This window comes from Phasianus colchicus, chromosome 1, assembly GCF_987193195.1.
Source record: "Phasianus colchicus chromosome 1, bPhaCol1.hap1.1, whole genome shotgun sequence".
NCBI lineage: Eukaryota > Metazoa > Chordata > Aves > Galliformes > Phasianidae > Phasianus > Phasianus colchicus.
This window is the reverse complement of record NC_143436.1, coordinates 80,162,156-80,184,149: the sequence shown is the minus strand read 5'-3', so window position 1 is coordinate 80,184,149 and position 21,994 is coordinate 80,162,156. Positions and strand designations below refer to the sequence as shown.

General features: G+C 50.9%; 2 protein-coding genes and 1 pseudogene across 17 annotated transcripts in view; 1 reads left to right on the top strand and 2 right to left on the bottom strand.

The window, feature by feature from the left end:
• The window catches only part of LOC116239752 (kell blood group glycoprotein homolog), a 31,669-nt gene extending 30,803 nt beyond the window's left edge, over positions 1 to 866 (bottom strand). For 2 of the 5 annotated variants that reach the window (XM_090149661.1, XM_090149684.1), the window contains exon 1: positions 727 to 861. In XM_090149661.1, coding sequence (XP_090005787.1) covers positions 727 to 744 — 18 coding nt within the window. In that variant the 5' untranslated portion in view covers positions 745 to 861. Of the gene's footprint in view, positions 1 to 726 lie in introns of all 5 variants that reach the window. The other 3 variants (XM_090149669.1, XM_090149692.1, XM_090149677.1) reach the window with 3 other exon arrangements.
• Positions 867 to 5,873: 5,007 nt separating this feature from the next.
• Positions 5,874 to 21,770, bottom strand: LOC149919787 (neprilysin-like). 12 transcript variants are annotated; one of them, XM_090149608.1, is made up of 9 exons: positions 21,382 to 21,521; positions 16,099 to 16,204; positions 15,756 to 15,997; positions 15,612 to 15,655; positions 13,813 to 13,954; positions 12,094 to 12,334; positions 10,709 to 11,381; positions 9,163 to 9,377; positions 5,874 to 6,011 (listed from the first exon to the last, which is right to left on the bottom strand). In XM_090149608.1, the coding sequence occupies exons 4-7, from the start codon at positions 15,612 to 15,614 to the stop codon at positions 10,766 to 10,768; spliced, it is 1,002 nt and encodes a 333-aa protein (XP_090005734.1). In that variant the 5' UTR covers positions 15,615 to 15,655; positions 15,756 to 15,997; positions 16,099 to 16,204; positions 21,382 to 21,521; the 3' UTR covers positions 5,874 to 6,011; positions 9,163 to 9,377; positions 10,709 to 10,765. The 12 variants fall into 12 exon arrangements, 6 of the variants coding, with proteins under 6 accessions (XP_090005734.1, XP_090005745.1, XP_090005741.1 ...); XM_090149619.1 differs by lacking the exon at positions 21,382 to 21,521 and adding an exon at positions 19,936 to 21,171; XR_016470798.1 differs by lacking the exons at positions 15,612 to 15,655; positions 15,756 to 15,997 and adding an exon at positions 21,633 to 21,770 and having other exon boundaries at positions 10,709 to 11,621; positions 21,382 to 21,539.
• Positions 15,824 to 19,576, top strand: LOC149919788 (taste receptor type 2 member 40-like; annotated as a pseudogene).
• Positions 21,771 to 21,994: the final 224 nt, after the last annotated feature.

Sequence of the window (21,994 nt, the reverse complement as noted above, 5' to 3'; positions counted from 1 at the left end):
GTACAAACATACTAACAGAACAGAAAATACAGAAAGGGACAGGCAGTGGAAGAGGGGGGGTAGGGGTGGGGCAGATGGGGGGTGGTGCGGGTGGGGGAGGGCGGGGAAAACAAGACTATTGTCCACTATCTTTTAAATGTCCATTTATTTAGTCATTAACAGAAACCTGTCAAAAGCAAATGTCATCTTACTTGACTCCTGTAAACTTCTTACAAAGGTTAACCGCCTAACTGCTTCTGTACCTTTCTAATTCTATTCTGCTGACTCCTTAGGGTAACAAAACACTTCAGCTTTTACTTTCCAAATACAGACTAAGGCAGAGCAGTGAGCAAAAAGCTTGCACTTGGCTGAAAAGGGAAAAGCATTATTAGTCTTCCACATGTACGCTCTCATCTCTTACCCTTTAGAAAAGAGTGAATTATTTACATTGACTTTGTTCCTGAATTATCTGTTGCAACAGACTTCCTGATTCTCACACTGGAAACTTTGGCAAGCTATTATAGAATTATTACCATTTTGCAGTTCTTTATTCTCTGCACACAGCCTGAGCATGGTCACTAGGACGACTAGCAGGAAGAGCGAGGAACTGGAAATCCCCGCACACCGTGGCACGAGGGCAAGACCCTTCTGGATGCAGAGTTCCAAAACCCTCCTGCCCTAATCCTCTAGGCCGGTAATGTGAAGAAGCACAGCTGTGACCAGAAAAGAAAGACAAACCCTCCTTACCTCCGGAACAGCCTTCATTTCTGTCCCTGGGCAGGCTTTGCCTCTGCGGTTGCCACAGCTGTCAACTGTGTTTACTTGTTTACTATCAGCACCAGTTCTGTGCTCAAGGCACACTGCTGAGCTTAGAGACAATCTCCTCTTCCCAGCTTGGCTGATTGCTGTGGGGAGGAGAAGAGCAAGGAAAAGCTCTGAGGAAAACACCCTTGAAGAAAATGGGAGGGAGGGAAAGTGTTACGCAGTTCTCCACCCACCTTCCCCACCAGAAAATTAGCTTTATTGTTCCTTCTGCAATTCCTTGTGAGCGTGGGTCCTTCCGATCTGGGGGTTGGTTGGTTGGTTTGTTGGAATTAGACTGCAACCGATGTGAAGAAAAGCATGTGTTTCTACGTCTCCCCTCAGCTACTTGCCTCTTTTCTCTCCAGTGGCCTTGCTATCCTGCCCGCCCATCAAGCCTGTTTGGGTCTGATATGTCCCCTGCCACCAGCCTGCTTCAACCTGATGTCCCGCGGCCTAGAGGCCTCTGTCTGTAGCGAGATGCTGTGGGCTATGGATTCTATTGTTCTTCCAAAAGAAAGGCTGACGTGCTGACTTTGATTCTGCTCTCTCTGATCTGCATCCAGCAGTTCGTTCCAGTGGTGAACGCAGGCCCAGGTTCTTTTTCTTTGTTATTATTTTTCACTGAGATGCATGAAATCCACAGTAATTGTTGACTCTGTTTTCATTGCTTCTCAGGTGATGGCAGCCTGTGCGTCTTTGCTTCCTGAAGAATACGTATTGGAAAGATTTAGGAGGGCAGCTTATTTACTACAAACAGTAAGAAATGGAATAACTTCCCAGAGACATTAAAAACAGGGTAATGGAAGCTGGGAGTTGAGACCTGACCGTGTGGCAGCTGGGAGTGGAGGGGGATGGTCGGAGCAGTTTGGTATCTGCTTCCAAAATGACTAAGACAAGCAGAACACCAGGACACAGCTGTTCACCTCCCTGCCTTGCTAGTTGCTCAGGGGGGGAGAGTGTATTGGGTCACCGGTTTAAAAATGGATGCCCGGTGTTCAGAGCTTCCCAAAACTTTGATCTTTCCTAAAATCCAGATCTTCTTCGTACCTTTACCAATCTGATTTTTCTCCCATATAGTATAGGCAAAGAAGTGGTATTGATATGTGTGTAGAGACTTGGCTAGCTTTAACTACAAGGAATCTTCCAGTGGAGATAGTTTCAAGAACTGATAGCACAGAACCTTTCACAGCAGCATGCAGTTTCTTAATCCGTCTTCTGTATGTGTCCTAACTCTCCCATCTTCCTCAAGGGAGCACCTAACAGCTCCCAGGCTTTCAGTAGTGAAGATACCTTTACATTTACTTTCTCCTTCTAAGCTGGATAACATTTCTGGACAAGAGACAAGCGAGGAGAGGAGAGGAGAGGAGAGGAGAGGAGAGGAGAGGAGAGGAGAGGAGAGGAGAGGAGAGGAGAGGAGAGGAGAGGAGAGGAGAGGAGAGGAGAGGAGAGGAGAGTCAGGGATTTTGTCACAGAGCAAAAAGCTAGAGGCCTTCTGACTAGCTTGTGAACTCGGGAGAGCAGAGCTGTCGTCTGTGCTGCACAGATAAGAAGGGAACCAGTTGATAAGGATTACACGTGCCGTCATTCCTACATGTACTGCCAAGCCCTCTTCCTTCCTCAGTGATTAGAAAAAGTTTACAGAGAAACTTTTTGTCCTTTCTTTCCATAGTTGATAAGAGTATCTTCAAATAAATTTGCACGTTACTAGGAGAAAACAACTTCACAATGTAAAAGCACCGTAAGCACGTGTATACATGCATACGTATTTAGCTCTCTAGATTCTCTGAGTTCTAGAGGTTGTATATTCAATAAAACATGCATGCAAACATGCAGTCTCCTCCAAGACAGACTTTTCTCAAAGCTCAGATGCATATAGAGACATTCCACTGCCTGGTGGCACCTGACAGAATGAAGACTGATCCATATCCATACTGATGCATATCCAACTGATAGCGTGGAAAATACAGGGTGTGCTTACATGGCTTACTGCTGCCGGATAAATATGTGCTTTGTCCCTACCCTGAGTTTGTTGGATGAAAGCAAGTATGCCTGAAAAGGCATATGACTACAGTGTCTGAATTACTCAGCTTCAGCTCATGACCACAGATAAACAATTTTTTGTGAAGTGAGAGTCAACTAATTTTGGATGAAATTCTTGGTAAAAATTCTCTCGGAACACAGGCAGAGATAGCGTACCATATGCAATAAATCCACATGCTCGGCAAAGAAAGACAATAATTTTGGAGTAAATTAAAGTTTTAACATCTTGATTCTCTCCATAAAAATTTGACTTTTCTCCTGAACTGTTGAACCAGTGCTGTTACAGCAGAATGTGACTCAAGAGGATGTTCTCCAGTGGAAATCGTAAACAGTTTCAGCTGCAGTAGGCAATGCTGATATGCTTTGTAATGACTTAGGAGAGGAAACATCACCTTCTGCATCCTTTATAGTAGCATAAGGAAAAGGCTGAGGCATTTAATGTGGTGGTTTTTTTCTTGTTTTTGTTTGTTTGCTTGTTTGTTGTATTTTAGCCTGTTTTTAACATCAGTGATAGGTTTTGGGCTGCTGAGTCCCCTGAATTTGAAGACCATGACCAGCAGAGCAGTGACTTCCCAACTGCGGCCACTGAAATTGTGAAGAAACAGTTATATGAGCTCAGTGTTCATAAGTCTATAGGGCCTGATGTGATTCATCCTAGAGTGCTGAGGGAGTTAAGAGATGTTAGACCTGGACCCTTTCCACCAATTTGCCAAAGGTCGCGGGAGGCCACTGCTGGCTTGAACCTAGACAGTGTTACACTGATCAACAAGAGAGAGGAGCCGGAAAACAGACCTGCTGGTCTAACCTCAGGCCCTGGAAAAGTTCAGGATATTATCTGCTATTGGAAGATGCTTAAAGAACCAAGCCTTTATCAGGCACAGTCCACAGGAGTTCATGAAGGGAATGTCCTGCCCTAGTACTCTGATCTCCTATTATAAGGTCTCTGGCTTAGTGGATGAAGAGAAGACAGCGAATGTAGTCTTTCTGGATTTTAATAAGACATTTGAGACCATCTCTCACAGCATCCTTCTGGAGAAATTGTTCAACTATGAGCCAGCACTGTGCCCTGACAGCCAAAAGAACAAACAACATTTTGGGCTATGTTAAACACAGCACAGCCCGCTGTGGCTGGCAATTCTTCTGCTGTATTTAGTGCTGGTGCAACCTCATCTTAAATACTGTGTGCAGTTCTGTGCTCCACAATATAGAGGGAATGTTTAAGACACTTAAATGGATGCAAAGGAGGGCATCAAAGCTGGTAAAAGTGCTGGAAGGCATGTCGTGTGAGGAGAAGCTGAGGATGTTCTGGCTGACCGGTAGGGATGAAAGGAGGTACCCTTATTTGTCTCTAAAACTTCCCGAAGGGAAATGGAGAGGGAGGTGCCATTTACTTCTTCCTTCTAACAGATGAAAGGACACAAAGGAACAGCACAAAGATATGACATGGGAGGTTCAGACAGAACAGCAGGAAAAACGTATGTTCAGTGAAGGTGGTTGAAAACTGGAAGAGGCTTCCTAGTGAGGCAGTTCATGTCCCATGACTGCCAGTTTTTGAGGAACATTTGGACAATGTGCTTATTAATATGCTTCATCTTTTTGTTAGCTCTCAGCCAGTTAAGTACATGGTTTTCATAGGAACCTTCCACCTCTTCTCCTCTCCTCTCCTCTCCTCTCCTCTCCTCTCCTCTCCTCTCCTCTCCTCTCCTCTCCTCTCCTCTCCTCTCCTCTCCTCTCCTCTCCTCTCCTCTCCTCTCCTCTCCTCTCCTCACCAGTCCTCTCCTCACCACCCTTCTATCCTATCCTATCCTATCCTATCCTATCCTATCCTATCCTATCCTATCCTATCCTATCCTATCCTATCCTATCCTATCCTACCCGATCCTATCATATGCGACTCGACTCTAGACTCAACTCGACTCGACTTGACTCTAGGAAAGATCTTAAGAGAGCAGAGATCTATCAGAACTAGCAAGTGTCAGAAATGCAACAGAGACCTCCTCAGGAAGAGACCAGATGACAACATACACCTAGAAAAGGCCTTTGAGGGCTACCACAGCACACTTCTTCACCGAGAAGATGCTATATGAGGTGACCTCTATGGTGACAGCGGGTGTAAGCAAATATCCAGTCAGAGGTAAAATCATAAACACCGTGGTGCATCGGCTGCCAGCCCAGCATCCCACTACAGGTGGCTCACAGAGTTCTTCATTGCGCAGGTCTGGGGCTGCAGTGAGGAGTGGAGTGCAGCAAAGCCCTTCCCAGCTCCGCAGCGAGGTGATTCCTGTCCTTGCATCACCAGCCTCTGGAGCCCTTTGGATGGGGCTTGTGGCTGAGGCTGGGTGCCAGATAGAGGACAAAAGCACTTCCCGCATCCCTCCTCCTGTGTGGGGGGTGACGGGGTGCTCAATGCCACGTTCCCCCCCGAAGTTGGGCCCCCACCCAGCAGCTTTGTTCTTGTCTTCCAGCGCTGAAGGCACACGCCTACTGCTCACCAGGAAGATGGAGCAGCTGCGATGGGAAATGAGAGGCACGGGGAGCAGTGGTGCAGGGGCAGCACTTCCTAACAGGAGTTGGGGGCCTGGTGCTGCTTCCTGCTTTGGGGCACCTCCCTGCTCCTGTGAGGGTAGGGGCCGCCTGGGGACACGGCATCCTGGGGGCGGCTGCATCTTGCCTGCCCTCCTCCAGCAGCAGTGAATATGCAGTGATGCAGCTGGGAGCTGCTGGAGGTTGTGAGCAAGAAACGGCAGAAGCTGCCCAACAGTGTGAAGTGCTCTGTTCTGCTAAGCGAAGTGTCGGTGGTCCATGGCACATAGTGGAACCCCCCAGTGCTCCCGTACCAGTTCTCGGTTCCCTGGGGCCCCACTCAGCTCTTGAGCCCCTGCTTGTCCCCCAGCTCGAAGCTGAGGCTGAGGATTCCCAGGGTGCTGCTGCTTGGCTGGGGGCTGCACTTAGGGAGCGCATGAAATCTCTGGCAGGTGGGGGGAGACCTGCAGTGCCCTCCCCAATCCAGCCTGATTTCCCAGATGCAAAGAAAAGCAGTACAACACAGGTAAGCAGAACTGTTTATTTTCCAGGTGCTCCTGCAGATATGCTGGCAGATCTCTGCTCGGCTTCTCTTCAGACACGTCCTTCAATAGCATAAGAAGGAGGGAGGATGGTAAAAACGGCGGAACATAGTGCGGAGCATCCTGTAGAGGAAAAAAAAAGAATGGGGGAAGAGGGGTGCCCTCCGCCTGAGGAGGGGACCCCGTGCGTGGCTGTGAGATGGGGCTTAGCCCTCGAGTTTTCGAGGGATCCCCTTGCGTGCGGGTGCTGCTGGGGTGCCCTCCGCCTGAGGAGGGGACCCCGTGCGTGGCTGTGAGATGGGGCTTAGCCCTCGAGTTTTCGAGGGATCCCCTTGCGTGCGGGTGCTGCTGGGGTGCCCTCCGCCTGAGGAGGGGACCCCGTGCGTGGCTGTGAGATGGGGCTTAGCCCTCGAGTTTTCGAGGGATCCCCTTGCGTGCGGGTGCTGCTGGGGTGCCCTCCGCCTGAGGAGGGGACCCCGTGCGTGGCTGTGAGATGGGGCTTAGCCCTCGAGTTTTCGAGGGATCCCCTTGCGTGCGGGTGCTGCTGGGGTGCCCTCCGCCTGAGGAGGGGACCCCGTGCGTGGCTGTGAGATGGGGCTTAGCCCTCGAGTTTTCGAGGGATCCCCTTGCGTGTGGGTGCTGCTGGGGTGCCCTCCGCCTGAGGAGGGGACCCCGTGCGTGGCTGTGAGATGGGGCTTAGCCCTCGAGTTTTCGAGGGATCCCCTTGCGTGCGGGTGCTGCTGGGGTGCCCTCCGCCTGAGGAGGGGACCCCGTGCGTGGCTGTGAGATGGGGCTTAGCCCTCGAGTTTTCGAGGGATCCCCTTGCGTGCGGGTGCTGCTGGGGTGCCCTCCGCCTGAGGAGGGGACCCCGTGCGTGGCTGTGAGATGGGGCTTAGCCCTCGAGTTTTCGAGGGATCCCCTTGCGTGCGGGTGCTGCTGAGGTGCCCTCCGCCTGAGGAGGGGACCCCGTGCGTGGCTGTGAGATGGGGCTTAGCCCTCGAGTTTTCGAGGGATCCCCTTGCGTGCGGGTGCTGCTGGGGTGCCCTCCGCCTGAGGAGGGGACCCCGTGCGTGGCTGTGAGATGGGGCTTAGCCCTCGAGTTTTCGAGGGATCCCCTTGCGTGCGGGTGCTGCTGGGGTGCCCTCCGCCTGAGGAGGGGACCCCGTGCGTGGCTGTGAGATGGGGCTTAGCCCTCGAGTTTTCGAGGGATCCCCTTGCGTGCGGGTGCTGCTGGGGTGCCCTCCGCCTGAGGAGGGGACCCCGTGCGTGGCTGTGAGATGGGGCTTAGCCCTCGAGTTTTCGAGGGATCCCCTTGCGTGCGGGTGCTGCTGGGGTGCCCTCCGCCTGAGGAGGGGACCCCGTGCGTGGCTGTGAGATGGGGCTTAGCCCTCGAGTTTTCGAGGGATCCCCTTGCGTGCGGGTGCTGCTGGGGTGCCCTCCGCCTGAGGAGGGGACCCCGTGCGTGGCTGTGAGATGGGGCTTAGCCCTCGAGTTTTCGAGGGATCCCCTTGCGTGCGGGTGCTGCTGGGGTGCCCTCCGCCTGAGGAGGGGACCCCGTGCGTGGCTGTGAGATGGGGCTTAGCCCTCGAGTTTTCGAGGGATCCCCTTGCGTGCGGGTGCTGCTGGGGTGCCCTCCGCCTGAGGAGGGGACCCCGTGCGTGGCTGTGAGATGGGGCTTAGCCCTCGAGTTTTCGAGGGATCCCCTTGCGTGCGGGTGCTGCTGGGGTGCCCTCCGCCTGAGGAGGGGACCCCGTGCGTGGCTGTGAGATGGGGCTTAGCCCTCGAGTTTTCGAGGGATCCCCTTGCGTGCGGGTGCTGCTGGGGTGCCCTCCGCCTGAGGAGGGGACCCCGTGCGTGGCTGTGAGATGGGGCTTAGCCCTCGAGTTTTCGAGGGATCCCCTTGCGTGCGGGTGCTGCTGGGGTGCCCTCCGCCTGAGGAGGGGACCCCGTGCGTGGCTGTGAGATGGGGCTTAGCCCTCGAGTTTTCGAGGGATCCCCTTGCGTGCGGGTGCTGCTGGGGTGCCCTCCGCCTGAGGAGGGGACCCCGTGCGTGGCTGTGAGATGGGGCTTAGCCCTCGAGTTTTCGAGGGATCCCCTTGCGTGCGGGTGCTGCTGGGGTGCCCTCCGCCTGAGGAGGGGACCCCGTGCGTGGCTGTGAGATGGGGCTTAGCCCTCGAGTTTTCGAGGGATCCCCTTGCGTGCGGGTGCTGCTGGGGTGCCCTCCGCCTGAGGAGGGGACCCCGTGCGTGGCTGTGAGATGGGGCTTAGCCCTCGAGTTTTCGAGGGATCCCCTTGCGTGCGGGTGCTGCTGGGGTGCCCTCCGCCTGAGGAGGGGACCCCGTGCGTGGCTGTGAGATGGGGCTTAGCCCTCGAGTTTTCGAGGGATCCCCTTGCGTGCGGGTGCTGCTGGGGTGCCCTCCGCCTGAGGAGGGGACCCCGTGCGTGGCTGTGAGATGGGGCTTAGCCCTCGAGTTTTCGAGGGATCCCCTTGCGTGCGGGTGCTGCTGGGGTGCCCTCCGCCTGAGGAGGGGACCCCGTGCGTGGCTGTGAGATGGGGCTTAGCCCTCGAGTTTTCGAGGGATCCCCTTGCGTGCGGGTGCTGCTGGGGTGCCCTCCGCCTGAGGAGGGGACCCCGTGCGTGGCTGTGAGATGGGGCTTAGCCCTCGAGTTTTCGAGGGATCCCCTTGCGTGCGGGTGCTGCTGGGGTGCCCTCCGCCTGAGGAGGGGACCCCGTGCGTGGCTGTGAGATGGGGCTTAGCCCTCGAGTTTTCGAGGGATCCCCTTGCGTGCGGGTGCTGCTGGGGTGCCCTCCGCCTGAGGAGGGGACCCCGTGCGTGGCTGTGAGATGGGGCTTAGCCCTCGAGTTTTCGAGGGATCCCCTTGCGTGCGGGTGCTGCTGGGGTGCCCTCCGCCTGAGGAGGGGACCCCGTGCGTGGCTGTGAGATGGGGCTTAGCCCTCGAGTTTTCGAGGGATCCCCTTGCGTGCGGGTGCTGCTGGGGTGCCCTCCGCCTGAGGAGGGGACCCCGTGCGTGGCTGTGAGATGGGGCTTAGCCCTCGAGTTTTCGAGGGATCCCCTTGCGTGCGGGTGCTGCTGGGGTGCCCTCCGCCTGAGGAGGGGACCCCGTGCGTGGCTGTGAGATGGGGCTTAGCCCTCGAGTTTTCGAGGGATCCCCTTGCGTGCGAGTGCTGCTGGGGTGCCCTCCGCCTGAGGACGGAATGGGTCAGGAGCCCCTGGTGGAGGGGTCTCTCCCCTGAGTGGGTGTCTGTGGGTACCTGTTGCTTGTTGCTTTTTCCGGTGCTCTGTCTGCTCCGTAGCTGGGTTGGTCTTGTTGCTCTTTGGCTTTGGCTCTGGCTCTGCTAGCATCTTCATGCCCATCTGCTGGCTGAGGGCCATGTACCGCTATCCTTGGCTGAGCTTCTGCCTGGCCTTGCTCTTTTTCTGCAAGATCTCTTGTTTCGCAAGTTCTGTCTGTTCAACTTTCTCATATCTAGGTAAAAAGAAATATAAGCGCAAATTATTTCCTTGCAATGTCGGTCTTCTGCGGTTCTGCATCATTTTTCAGCCCGCTCCCTCCCATCTTTATTTTCTATTAGCTGTCAGTTACTATCTTGCCCGTACTGACCAAGTTCGGATTTGACTACACTTACTTTTACAGTAAGCTGTACGTTTGCAAAAGCTTGCAGAGCTTTCCATGACAAAGAGCGGTGTCACAGCTCCTGAGGAGGAAGGCGGGACGGACTTCAGGCTCGGGATCCCCGAGCCGAGCCCCAGCACCGCCTCCTCTCTCGGCCAACGGGCGAAGCAGACGGGCAGCGACCAAAGCTGCCGATCGCCTTCACGCCGGAGGCGGTGCCGGCACTCGGGAGGATGGCAGAGCCCGGGGCCACTCGGCTCGAAGCGCTTCCCGCCCGCCCGGCCCGTCTCCCCACCTGGCAGCGCGGCGTCGGGTCGGCTCCGGGTGCGGCACGCCGGCTGCTGAGCGGCGTCACGGCAAGCAAGCCGCTAGCAACGGCACGCGTTCTAACGGGCTGCCTACCGCCACCCGCACAACGCCCGCCCCAGCCGCGCGCTGCCCCGGCAACGGCTTCCTCCCCTCCTCCTCGCGGCTCCTCCTCTGCCTCCCCCCCGCTCGGCGGCGGCGGCGATGGAGGCGGCGGCGGCGGCGGCCGGGGCTGCCCGAGGGAAATCAGCGGGGAGGTGCGGGCCGGGCCGGGCCGGGCCGGCGCGGAGCGGGGATGTGCGGGGCGGCGGCCGTCGGTACCTCCCGGGGCTCCGCCCGGAGCGCCGATCTGTGCTGCGCCCTTCCAAGCGGCGTGCGGGGCCGCGGCCTGCGGGAAAGGCACCCCGGCTGCGGCCAGTTTTGTCCTCCCGTAATGCTTGTTTAGCAATAAAGCAACCTGGATGGTGACTATTGAAATAGCGTAATTATTCCCTTCGGGCTAACTCCAGAAGGACTCTCTGGGGCTGGGGTTGGGGCTGGACGTGGCAGTGTGAGACGTCTTTCCGAGCCGTAATGATTCTGTGATTCTCCCATTCCTTTTCAAGTGCAGATTTACTCTTCCAAATACCAAACTGTACCACAGCAGCTACAGGAAAGCTACTCCGTTCAAGGCTGCTCTTCGAGGATGCCTTTCTGAGCGCGCTAGAGTTCTCAGGATCCTTGTACTTCTCTCGTCCCTGAACCCTGCATCCCTAAACCACTAGGTGGGAACTGGGAGAATAAATCCCTCCCCCAACCCCCCCACCCCCACTGTAAGGGCAGAACAAGTGATGCAGTGTGTACTTGCATTTGGACTGGCCTTGGTGTACTGAACACACCTTCAGCTTTGTCCACTCGCGTCAGCTGTTACTTGCAGCCAGCAGCCGGCGCCAGTATCATTTGTGAGGAAATGTCCCAGCGGAAGTCCTTCCTTGGGTGGACTCTGGCAGGCAAATGCCAAAGCTATGAACGCGACAGCTACCGCGCAGCAAACCTCCAGCTGTCTGTGTGCTTCGTGACGGTATCGGAGTGTCACAGCCACCCCACGACCTCACAGTGCGCCGGGTGCCTACCCGTAGCCAGCGAGCCCAGCCCGCACTGAGGTCGTGGGGTGACTGTGAGTTCAGGTAGTCACGGTGCTGGAGCGGGATGGCATCCGTGGGCACCGACAGCACAGCCCGGCGCGACGCGGCGCGGCGCGGCGCTGCTGAGCGGCAGCGAGGAGCTCCGTGCCCGAAATGCGACGGGCGCTCCCGCTGCGCGCTCCGTTCTACAGGCTGAAGCCGCCGGGTTTTGCAAAAACGCGAAGAGTTTCTCGCTGCGCGAAACGCCTTTTGCGCCTTGGAGCCTTCAGTGAGAGCGCGCGTGTCCGCTCGGGTTGGGAGAAGTGGATTTCCAAGAGGGCTCTGTCGGAGCGTTTCGGTCACTCCAGGGGCGGTGACAGAGTTCCCCCCGTGGCGCTGCTCCGTAGCGACCGTAGCTGCTGTTCCGAAGCCAACGTGAGAGCTTGCCCTGTGAGGACGGGGGACACTCCTGGTAGGCCATGCTTTACCAGTGCACCGCGTGCTTCCACCACACGTGAGCACAGAGCTGCTGTGCTCCACCTCAGCTGTTGCCCATCATGAGGCACTGCAGGGAAAGCACTGCACCACTGCATGTTGAAAGGGCAGTCCCAGATGTGTGAACAGCTGTCAGCGCCGAGCTATCGCAATACAAGCCCACAGTGATGCAGCACTCACCAGTGCTGTAGATCTGCGGATAGAGTTTACATTAAAACACGCCAAAAAAGCCACGCTCTCCATCCCTCTGAATAAGAAAGTGAGAGGAGGAGGCAGAAATCCAGCATGGCTCAGCAAGGACCTGCTGAGCAAGCCGAGGGCCAAGAGAGGTACACTCAGGCTTTGGCAACAGCGGTGTGTCACCTGGGAAGAGTGCACGGGTGCCAGTGGCATCCTGGCTTGTATCAGAAATAGCACTGCCAGCAGGAGCAGGGAAGTGACCATCCCTCTGTACCGAGCTCTGGTGAGGCTGCACCTGGAGAACTGTGCTCGGTTTTGGGCCCCTCACTGCAAGAAAGGCATGGAGGCCCTGGAGCGTGTCCAGAGAAGGGCAGCGAAGCTGGTGAGGGGTCTGGAGCACAAGTCTGACGAGGAGCAGCTCAGGAAGCTGGGGCTGCTTAGCCTGCAGGAGGCTCCGGGCAGAGCCTATCGCGCTCTGCACCTACCTGAAGGGAGGCTGTGGTGAGGTGGGGCTTGGCCTCTTCCTACCTAAAAGCCTTTTCAGTATCAGCTGGTTTTCTTCCAACAGCACATCAGAGGTGTTTTGTGACACTTCTGTGCTTGAGTGTTTGCCTTCCCAGCTGCCACAAGCGTATTTGTAGAAATCCTCACAGGGGTCTACAGTGTCATTGCTAGAATTCAGGAATCCGGCCAAGAGTGCAAGGCTCGGTTCAGCATCACATGATCCTGGGTAGGAAGGAAACGAGAGATCTGAGCGGTGACACTGAAGAATGAGGACAACATATTCAACAACCGAGGAAAAAAAAATAAAGAAAAAAAGAGGGATCTTATAATAAGATTTCTGTTTGATACAAGCTCCACTGCGTACAGACTGCTGAATCCCTTGTGAGCTTTTGCTGAAGGTGCAATAATACACACTCTGTCTTCGACTTCACACCAAGGCTGCTTTGCACTTTGCCAGGGAGATTCTTTCAGTCAGAGACAGGTAGTTCGTGCAGAGGTGGTGCCTGCCCTCCAGTGGTTCTATCTCGGCAGCCAAGGCTTGGATGACTCCGCCTTTTCTCTGTTCTCTCTCAAACAGCACGCACTGATTTGACCAGGTGATAAACAAGAAACTGCTGGTGATGTTAACACACAAAGCAAAAGGAGGCCATGGTACAACGAAGGTAAGGAGAAGAGCTTAGTACACGCAGGGAGATGTTCAAGGTGGGAAACAAGCATTTCTCAGTAATGACATCTGTCAAAACAGGACGAAAACTCGCTTGTGGTGTATCTTGCTTTGATTTAAAACCTCCTTCATCCCAAACGCTGGGAAGCCCTGGCTGTATGTTCTCATTTCGTGTCTGTGTCTTGTATCAACATCAGATCAGCTCTACTATTAAATAATAGTACTACAAATCAAAGCAAGATTTTCATGCTATGGTGTCAAACTGTGGTTTGTTAAAGTGGAAGGAGGTGCAGGGAGTGCAAATAGACATGATCTAAACTAACAACTTTCTCCTTAGTTTCTCTAGTGAAGCATACATGACAGCAGTGGGAGAAAAATGCCTGTCAACAGTGCTTGTTTTGGAGTAGGAGATACGTGTGCCCTCCAATCTAAACACAGCTTCAATATTTAGCTATCTGTACACGTAAGCGTTTGTGCAGACTGTTCTGCAGGCAGCTTTTTGGTGAATTGGAAAGATAACTGACAATTTCTGGCCTCTGCTCACAGCTTCCGCACTGCACAGGAGAATATGAGTTTTCTGTATATCAGTGTAGTGATTGGTCCTAGAAAACTGGAAATAGGCTTATGAAATCAGGGATGGACAAGTGGAAGAGAAGCTCTAAATCTCAGCTTCAGAGCCAGTTTCCTGGAGCTGGCTGCAGATGGAGCAGGGTCATAGAAGCTGGAAGCCAGGATGATGAAATTCAAGAAGAATTTCTTGACAATATAATGCTGCTCTCTCACAAAGCTGGGCCCAGGCTTATCAAATGGCAGTCGGAGGAGGACAAGCGGGGGGATATCTCCCCACGGTCACACAGGGAGGAGGCAGAACAGTCTGCCTTTTTTACAGCTGGTACTTTTTTACACTTCTTTATCTTTCTGAAAGCCTCACCCTCACACAGATACTGAGCATAATAATCCATGCAGGCAGAGAGAGGAACAGATCTTACAAACAGGGTGGGTAAGGAGTCAGGGAAAAGGATATTCCATATTATACCTAGAGCACAAGTCATCGTGATGTAGGTGATGAGTAATGCAAAACCGAGGAGAGTACTGAGAAGAAGCGCGCACAGCAGCTGGCTTTTCTCCTGAAGACATCGTTCTTTCTTTGGACCTGTTCCCAGCTCCTGGTCCCAGGTCTGGAGAGAGAAAAATGAGACACGCAGAAAAAAAGGAAGAATGGACAACTCATTACATTTAGCACTGGTCATACACTACACCTTCTTCCTAAGCAACTAGAAACTCCCTTTTGACTAGTGCCAGAAGGCTAACAGGAGGCCCAGTCCTCTCCCATAGGCTTTGCTTCATGCCTTTTGTTTCCCATTCTTTTCCAAATACAGCTGGTTCCACAGTGTTATGAAATATGCATCTAAAAACCAGCTTGCCATGAGGAGCCGTGTCCTTCCATAGCTTTTCTTGGTGTTCGGAATCACCTTGAATACACCTCCTGAAGATATCAAAGCCTGTTTGGAGCCCATAAAGCTGATAACAGGATGACCAGGACTAGAGGCTCTTCATTCTGTTAGTGTAATGATTTCACTGAATCACAGAATTGCAGGGGCTGGAAGGGACCTCCAGAGATCATCAAGTCCAACCTCCGTGCCAAGCAGGCCTGCTGCAGCAGGCTGCACAGGTAGGTGTCCAGGTGGGTCTTGAATGACTCCGGAGGAGGAAAATCCACAACCCCTCTGGGCAACCTGTCGAGCACTAATTTCAGATCTCTTCTCAAGAAATAGCTCCTGCATCCTCATCAAAAATCAGAGTATTGTTTGTGTTGGAAGGGAACCATAAAGGTCATCTGGTCCAAATCCCCTGCAATGAACATGGACGTTTACAGCTAGACCAAGATGCTCAGCCTGATGTTGAACGTACCCACAGACAGGACACCCACCACATCTTTGGGCAATCTGTTCCTGTGCTTCACTACACTGAACGTTAAAAACTTTATACATTACATATATTGTATTACTATATATCGTATATTATACTCAATAGGAATGGCTACAATGAGGTTTCCACAGAGCCTTCTCTTCTCCAAGCTAAACAAGCCCAGCTCCCACAACCTTTCCTCCCAGGAGAGGTGCTCCAGCCCTCTGATCATCTCAGTTCCCCTCCTCTGGTCCCGCTCCAAGAGCTCCACGTCCTTCCTGTGCTGGGGGCTCCAGGCCTGGACACAGAACTGCAGATGGGGCCTCACAAGAGCCGAGAAGAGGGGGAAAATCCCCTCCCTCTCCCTGCTGGCCACCCCTTTTTTAAGGCAGCCAGAACACGGTTGGCCTTCCGGGCTGCAAGCGCACACTGCTGGCTCATGTCCAGCTTCTCCTCCACCAGGACCCCCAAGTCCTTCTGTGCAGGGCAGTGAGAGAGGTCTGTCCCATTCTCGAGACTGCAGGAAGTTGTAGATCACAGAGATGATCTTCTCTACAGACAGGTTGAATTTCATTGCATTTGTAATTTAATCAGAGAAAAATGGTAGGCATGTCATGAGTACAATTTTTGTTTCAAACCTCTGCCTTAGCATTAACTGAAGCATTCTCTCAAGCTCTCTCTCACTTTCTCCACTGACTGCAAAGGAAACTACACGACTAGGTGACATTTTCACCCAATAACTTCTGCCTGGAACAAGTTACGTAAGACAGTATTCACTGTGTGTGTTCCCTGCTTCCATCTATGAGGGATGCTCCAAAAGTAACGCCTCCTCTTGAATTATGATGGCCCACAGTACCAAGAGTGGGGGTTGTTGGTACGGTAGTAGAGGCTGAACCTTCACACCAGGATTCCATTCCGTTTTCTTACCATGGGACAGATGGCAGAAGAGGGGCAGTCTGACAAAACGGTGCCTGATATGGAAGAGCATAGGAAGGAAAAGAGTGGAACTGAATTCCCGCTTGCAGAAAAAATGGCACCACTGACATTCTTCAACACTTGCTGAACACTTACGGAGACCAAAGAGTTGAACGTTAACACAGCAAAGCAGTCGGCGGTGTGTTTCAGCCGTGCTGACAGCGATGAGAAAGACAAGCCGAGCTCTGGATGGCCAGGCAGATTCTGAAGAGCGTGGCGTGCAGGCTCTTGTTCATCGCTGGCACAAACGCATAGCTATTGGTGCTGACTATGTGGAAACAGCATGGTCTGGGGCTGAGAATATGCTCTACCAAAGGGTGTTATTGTGCTCTCTGTATCTGTTGTCATTTTCATGGAAATAAGTAGGAGGCAGAACTTTCAGAGAGACCTGCACGTTTGGGGCAGCTCAGAAAGAAACCAAAGAGAGAAGCACAAATACCGTCTTCAGAAAAAGGTGGCTTGGTTCAGTTTTTCCCAGTGGAAGCTGTCATCCTGCGGGGAATCCGGTGCTCAGAGCCGCCGGGAACTGCCCTCATCCACTGCAACTGCAAGCAGAAAACAAATTCCCTTCATATTCATATTCAATCACACTACTCTCACGAGCATTATTAGCATTTTATTCATAACAATTTTTTATATTAAGAATTAAAATATTACTTCATCTTCAATTCTGTTTCTTGTATTTCTTAATGTAAACAAGTACAGTAGGTACATATGTACAGTGGTGCAATTATACACTTAGCAGTAAATAAGTTCACCTATATTGGGAGTTGCATGCTTAGAACCTTTTTACTGATAGGCATGCACAGAAAAACATTTGGAGACCGCTGTCCTAGACAACCATAGATGGCATTGCAATATTTGCAAATTGAACAAGACAAAGAAACACTCTGCAAGAAAATACTTCAAAACTTCTGCTTTGAAATCTGCCCGCATACTCTACTGCACTACTTCCAGAAATCTCTGTGATCTCAATTCTAAAAGTCCTTTGTACTCATTCCTTAGAGTCCTATCCTACTTATGACGTCCTTCTCAAGCTTTATCACTACACCCAAATCTGTGCAATCAAAAGAACCCTTAAAATTCTTCTTCTTATATCTGGAAAGCGTTTGAATTCCCTACTTTTAGCAAGCAGAATTTTTTAAATATACACATTCCATCCTGGGACAGGACACAGACTCGATGAACACTTACGCCGTTTCTCCCACACATCATTAGTTGTGCTTGTCCAGATTTCAAATTGCTAGGGTGAATCTGGTATCTTTTCTTTGCACAAGAGCAGAGCAGAGCAAAATGGATGAGGGGAGCACTCTGATGAGATAATTATGAATTGCCTTGTTCATGTCTTCATACGAATGGATTCTTCTAATTTGGGGCGTTCAGAACAAGCATAGAGTGACAACTATAATATTGTCAAAGCCTCTGCACAGGAGCAAAACATGATAACCCACTTTATAATAACCATTTTAAGTCACCTGATAAAAATATGGAGTGTCCTGTGCAAGGACATCCATTTTGTTCCTTAATATAAAAAATGCATGCTGCATATTTCTCATAAACTCAGAAGTGATGTATCAAGAAACTGCAATTCGGGAGGAGATTTAGGCATCAGGTATAACACACAAATACAGGCATTTAAAGCAGGACAGCAGCTACCTGAGATCAGAATCATAAAGGGAAAAAAACCAAACAACAGCTCAGCTCCTCCAAAACCCTAGACACGGCTGCATTTCACAGTGTTAGGAGTCAAGGTGTCTGATGGCATCTCCTCCTCCTCCTCTGACAGTGCAAGGAAAATCACTGTTTCCTGCTGATCACTGAAGATAGACACCAAGGAAGAAAAGGAAAGAAAATGCTCCAATCTTCACTTCAAGGAAGTGAAAGACCCAAACATGCTCTCCTACACAAAGTCCTCTTTTCCTTGAAGTGCCTTTTCAAGGCAGAGAAATTATTAGTTTGTCTTGGTAATATCATTTTCAAACTATTTCCTTGCAGTTGAAATGTTTCTTTCTCATGATAAATGAGACGGGATCCCTCTATCTTCTTCCTCTACTAGGTAGCAGTTAGAATCTCTAAGAGAAAGTTGGAAGGTCTAGCCTTATTTTCTTCCAGCCAGCAGAGTGAGTATATAAAAAATAGGCTCTAGAAGTGGAAATCTGTGCTTCTCCATCAATTATCTGGCAGCAATGAGATGCTAATCCCTGTAATCCATACCTGTCTCATCATTTGGCTTTCGTGTGGCCGGCCCTTACAAGTATGGTTGAGAGGTAAAGATGAACCTATATCCTTTGTTTTCTTAGGAAAAGTCAGCAGAAGCCAAATTCAGAATGTCTTTCCTGCAAGCCTATGGCCCACCATGAGAATTCTTACTAAACAGTTGCGCATGTGAAGAAAGTTGAATGCTGTTAACTTCATGATGTTGAGCAAGAGCAATTCGATTAGTCTCCTCAAGCAGTTTTTAGAGATTTTGGGGGTTTGTGTACAAAATCTAATTCCCTCTCTACTTTCTGAAAATGTCTTGCATTTCTTGCATTTTCTGAGACAGAAATGGTTTTTTCCCCTACCCTCACATGTACGTATGGGGTGCAATCCTGACATGAAAAAGCCTGCAGGCTTTGGAAACTTCTCTGTCTTTACATACATAAATTCTGAGGTCTCTGTGAAAACTGACTGAGGATTACAACACAAACTTAAAAATGCATCTGAGCCCTTTAAATTCAAATTCTTTCTCTAATATGAAATGGCAGTAAGAGAATCCTTGTCATATGTGCATACTTTGAGATAGCAGCTGGGCTATTTATCATCACAAATGTAGAATAAAGCAAATACTGAAGGACTTAATATGAGAGTTTCTCCTCTGAGATAAAGAGGCGATCATGTGATGAGAACATCTAGTTGGGTTCAATACTCCTTAGCATAGCTAGAGCTTTTAGGTGCCGACGAAAAGCAGAAACTTGTGAGTTCTTAAGAACTGCAACGTCCAGTTTATTTTCCTCTTTTTGTCCACTAATTGCTATAATTGAGTCAATGATGGGACTTCTAGGAAATGGGACTGTCTTGGCTGTCAGTTCAACTAGTTGCATCAGGAGCAAAATATTGTCCTCCTATGACGTGATTATGATCTTTCTGGGCTTATCCAGGTCCTTTTTGCTGTTCTGGATGGTGCTGGATTTCTTCCCCAGTATTTTTTGTCAACCTTCCTGTCATAAAGAAAACTTATTTGTAACTTTTATAGTTACAGGTTTTTACATTCCTGAACTCTTCTAGTTTTTTGGTTTGCTGCCTGGCTTAGTGTCTTCTATTGTATCAAGGTCGCCGGTTTTACCCAGTCATTCCTCATCTGTCTGAAGCAAAGGATTTCCAGTCTGACACCCTGGATGCTGACAGCATCCTCTCTTCTTTCCTTTGCAACCTCTCTTCCTTTCTCCTGGGATAACTGCAACACACACAGCAACTTCACTACTCCTTTCACCGTGACAAACTCTTCAGAAAGGATAGCCACAAGGAAAACTAAGAGTTTGGTTTTGAGCCTTCTCTGTAACGGTGGTGTAGCTTGGCCTTCAGTAATGCTTGTTTTTTCAAGCGTCCTGCTGATTAGATCTCTGTGGAGGCGCACCAGACAGATGCAAAATAATGCAGGTGGCTTCAGGGATCCCAGCTTAGCAGCTCTTACTGGTGCCATCAAGACAGTCTTCTCCTTCCTCCTCCTGTACATTCCAAATTTGATTGCTTTGATTCCCCTTTTATCTGACACTTTCGTGCCTTTAAGCACTGAGGAAGCTGTATGTGTTGTTGTAGTGGCTGCCTGTCCTGCACGACAATCTACGGTCTTAACCTGGAGCAAGCTCAAATTTCGAGAGCTGCTCACCAGCATTTTGCACCACACAAGCTGCTGTGTCAGAGCTAGATGCAGTTGAAAGGCCAGGGCTAGGCTGTTCTTATCATACCAAAACCAATTAAATCGAATCCAAACCAATTAAATCGAAGTCACTGCAGTTACAAAATAATCGAAACATGAAAGAACATATTACTGTTCTTTTGTTCTGTTTTGTTCTTTTCTTCTGTTGTTATTGTGCAGAATGATTGAAATAAATCGACAGCAAGAAAAGGAAGGTGCAAGGGGAAAAAGCAGGGGAGAATGGAAAACCTTTGATGCAGGACAGAGAAGAAATAGCATAGCAAACAAGGAGTAAATCTAGTAGTCTAAAAGCTGAGGGAAGTGTTAGTTTGAGATTCTTACATGCCAGTGCTAGGGGCTGGCTTGCGCTGCCCTCACCTCAGCCCTCACTCAGCTCCCCGTACTCGAGCCTGGTTCTCCGATGAAGCAAAGCTGTCTGAGAAATCTTGGCGTGCCTCGGAGCTTGAGAAAAAAGCCAGAAGAAATCTTGCCCACCGGGCGCCCAGAATGGGAGCAGCCTTCTCTAGTTTTCAAGCATTATCTCCCTCTGAACTACGCTGCAGCAGCATTGAAGCCACACCTATGGCTGTCCACGTACCCTGATTCGGACCCTGACCTGCAGACTCCATTCAGCAGATTTCACCTTCAGTCTGTCTCCTCACAACGGACTTGCCTGGCGGTCTAGACTCTTGGCTCACCTTGGCTACCGTCACCAGGCCTGCTTTACTCCCCACGTTTCCGTGCAGTGGGTTTGCAGCCCTTGCTGGCCAGGCCATTTCTTCTTGCCTGCCTCCTTGCGATTCTCAGCTTCCAGATTCCTTCCTCGTTTGCCTTTGCTGCTCCCTTGCATGCATCAGCTAAAGATTATGCTAAGCTGTGTTTGCCACCGTGCTTAATATTTATTTCATTTACTACCAAAGCAGGAAACATGGCTATTTACAAAAAAAAGCCTACGAGAAGTAGACGTGCACAGCATAGACTCCCTTCCCACAAGGAAAGGCTAAGAAAATGCACAGCCTGCTCACCATTCTAGTAACATATTATCATCTCCAGTAACAGAATAGTGGAGAACGTTTGGACGCTGTGTTAGTGATTCCTGTACAAACATACTAACAGAACAGAAAATACAGAAAGGGACAGGCAGTGGAAGAGGGGGGGTAGGGGTGGGGCAGATGGGGGGTGGTGCGGGTGGGGGAGGGCGGGGAAAACAAGACTATTGTCCACTATCTTTTAAATGTCCATTTATTTAGTCATTAACAGAAACCTGTCAAAAGCAAATGTCATCTTACTTGACTCCTGTAAACTTCTTACAAAGGTTAACCGCCTAACTGCTTCTGTACCTTTCTAATTCTATTCTGCTGACTCCTTAGGGTAACAAAACACTTCAGCTTTTACTTTCCAAATACAGACTAAGGCAGAGCAGTGAGCAAAAAGCTTGCACTTGGCTGAAAAGGGAAAAGCATTATTAGTCTTCCACATGTACGCTCTCATCTCTTACCCTTTAGAAAAGAGTGAATTATTTACATTGACTTTGTTCCTGAATTATCTGTTGCAACAGACTTCCTGATTCTCACACTGGAAACTTTGGCAAGCTATTATAGAATTATTACCATTTTGCAGTTCTTTATTCTCTGCACACAGCCTGAGCATGGTCACTAGGACGACTAGCAGGAAGAGCGAGGAACTGGAAATCCCCGCACACCGTGGCACGAGGGCAAGACCCTTCTGGATGCAGAGTTCCAAAACCCTCCTGCCCTAATCCTCTAGGCCGGTAATGTGAAGAAGCACAGCTGTGACCAGAAAAGAAAGACAAACCCTCCTTACCTCCGGAACAGCCTTCATTTCTGTCCCTGGGCAGGCTTTGCCTCTGCGGTTGCCACAGCTGTCAACTGTGTTTACTTGTTTACTATCAGCACCAGTTCTGTGCTCAAGGCACACTGCTGAGCTTAGAGACAATCTCCTCTTCCCAGCTTGGCTGATTGCTGTGGGGAGGAGAAGAGCAAGGAAAAGCTCTGAGGAAAACACCCTTGAAGAAAATGGGAGGGAGGGAAAGTGTTACGCAGTTCTCCACCCACCTTCCCCACCAGAAAATTAGCTTTATTGTTCCTTCTGCAATTCCTTGTGAGCGTGGGTCCTTCCGATCTGGGGGTTGGTTGGTTGGTTTGTTGGAATTAGACTGCAACCGATGTGAAGAAAAGCATGTGTTTCTACGTCTCCCCTCAGCTACTTGCCTCTTTTCTCTCCAGTGGCCTTGCTATCCTGCCCGCCCATCAAGCCTGTTTGGGTCTGATATGTCCCCTGCCACCAGCCTGCTTCAACCTGATGTCCCGCGGCCTAGAGGCCTCTGTCTGTAGCGAGATGCTGTGGGCTATGGATTCTATTGTTCTTCCAAAAGAAAGGCTGACGTGCTGACTTTGATTCTGCTCTCTCTGATCTG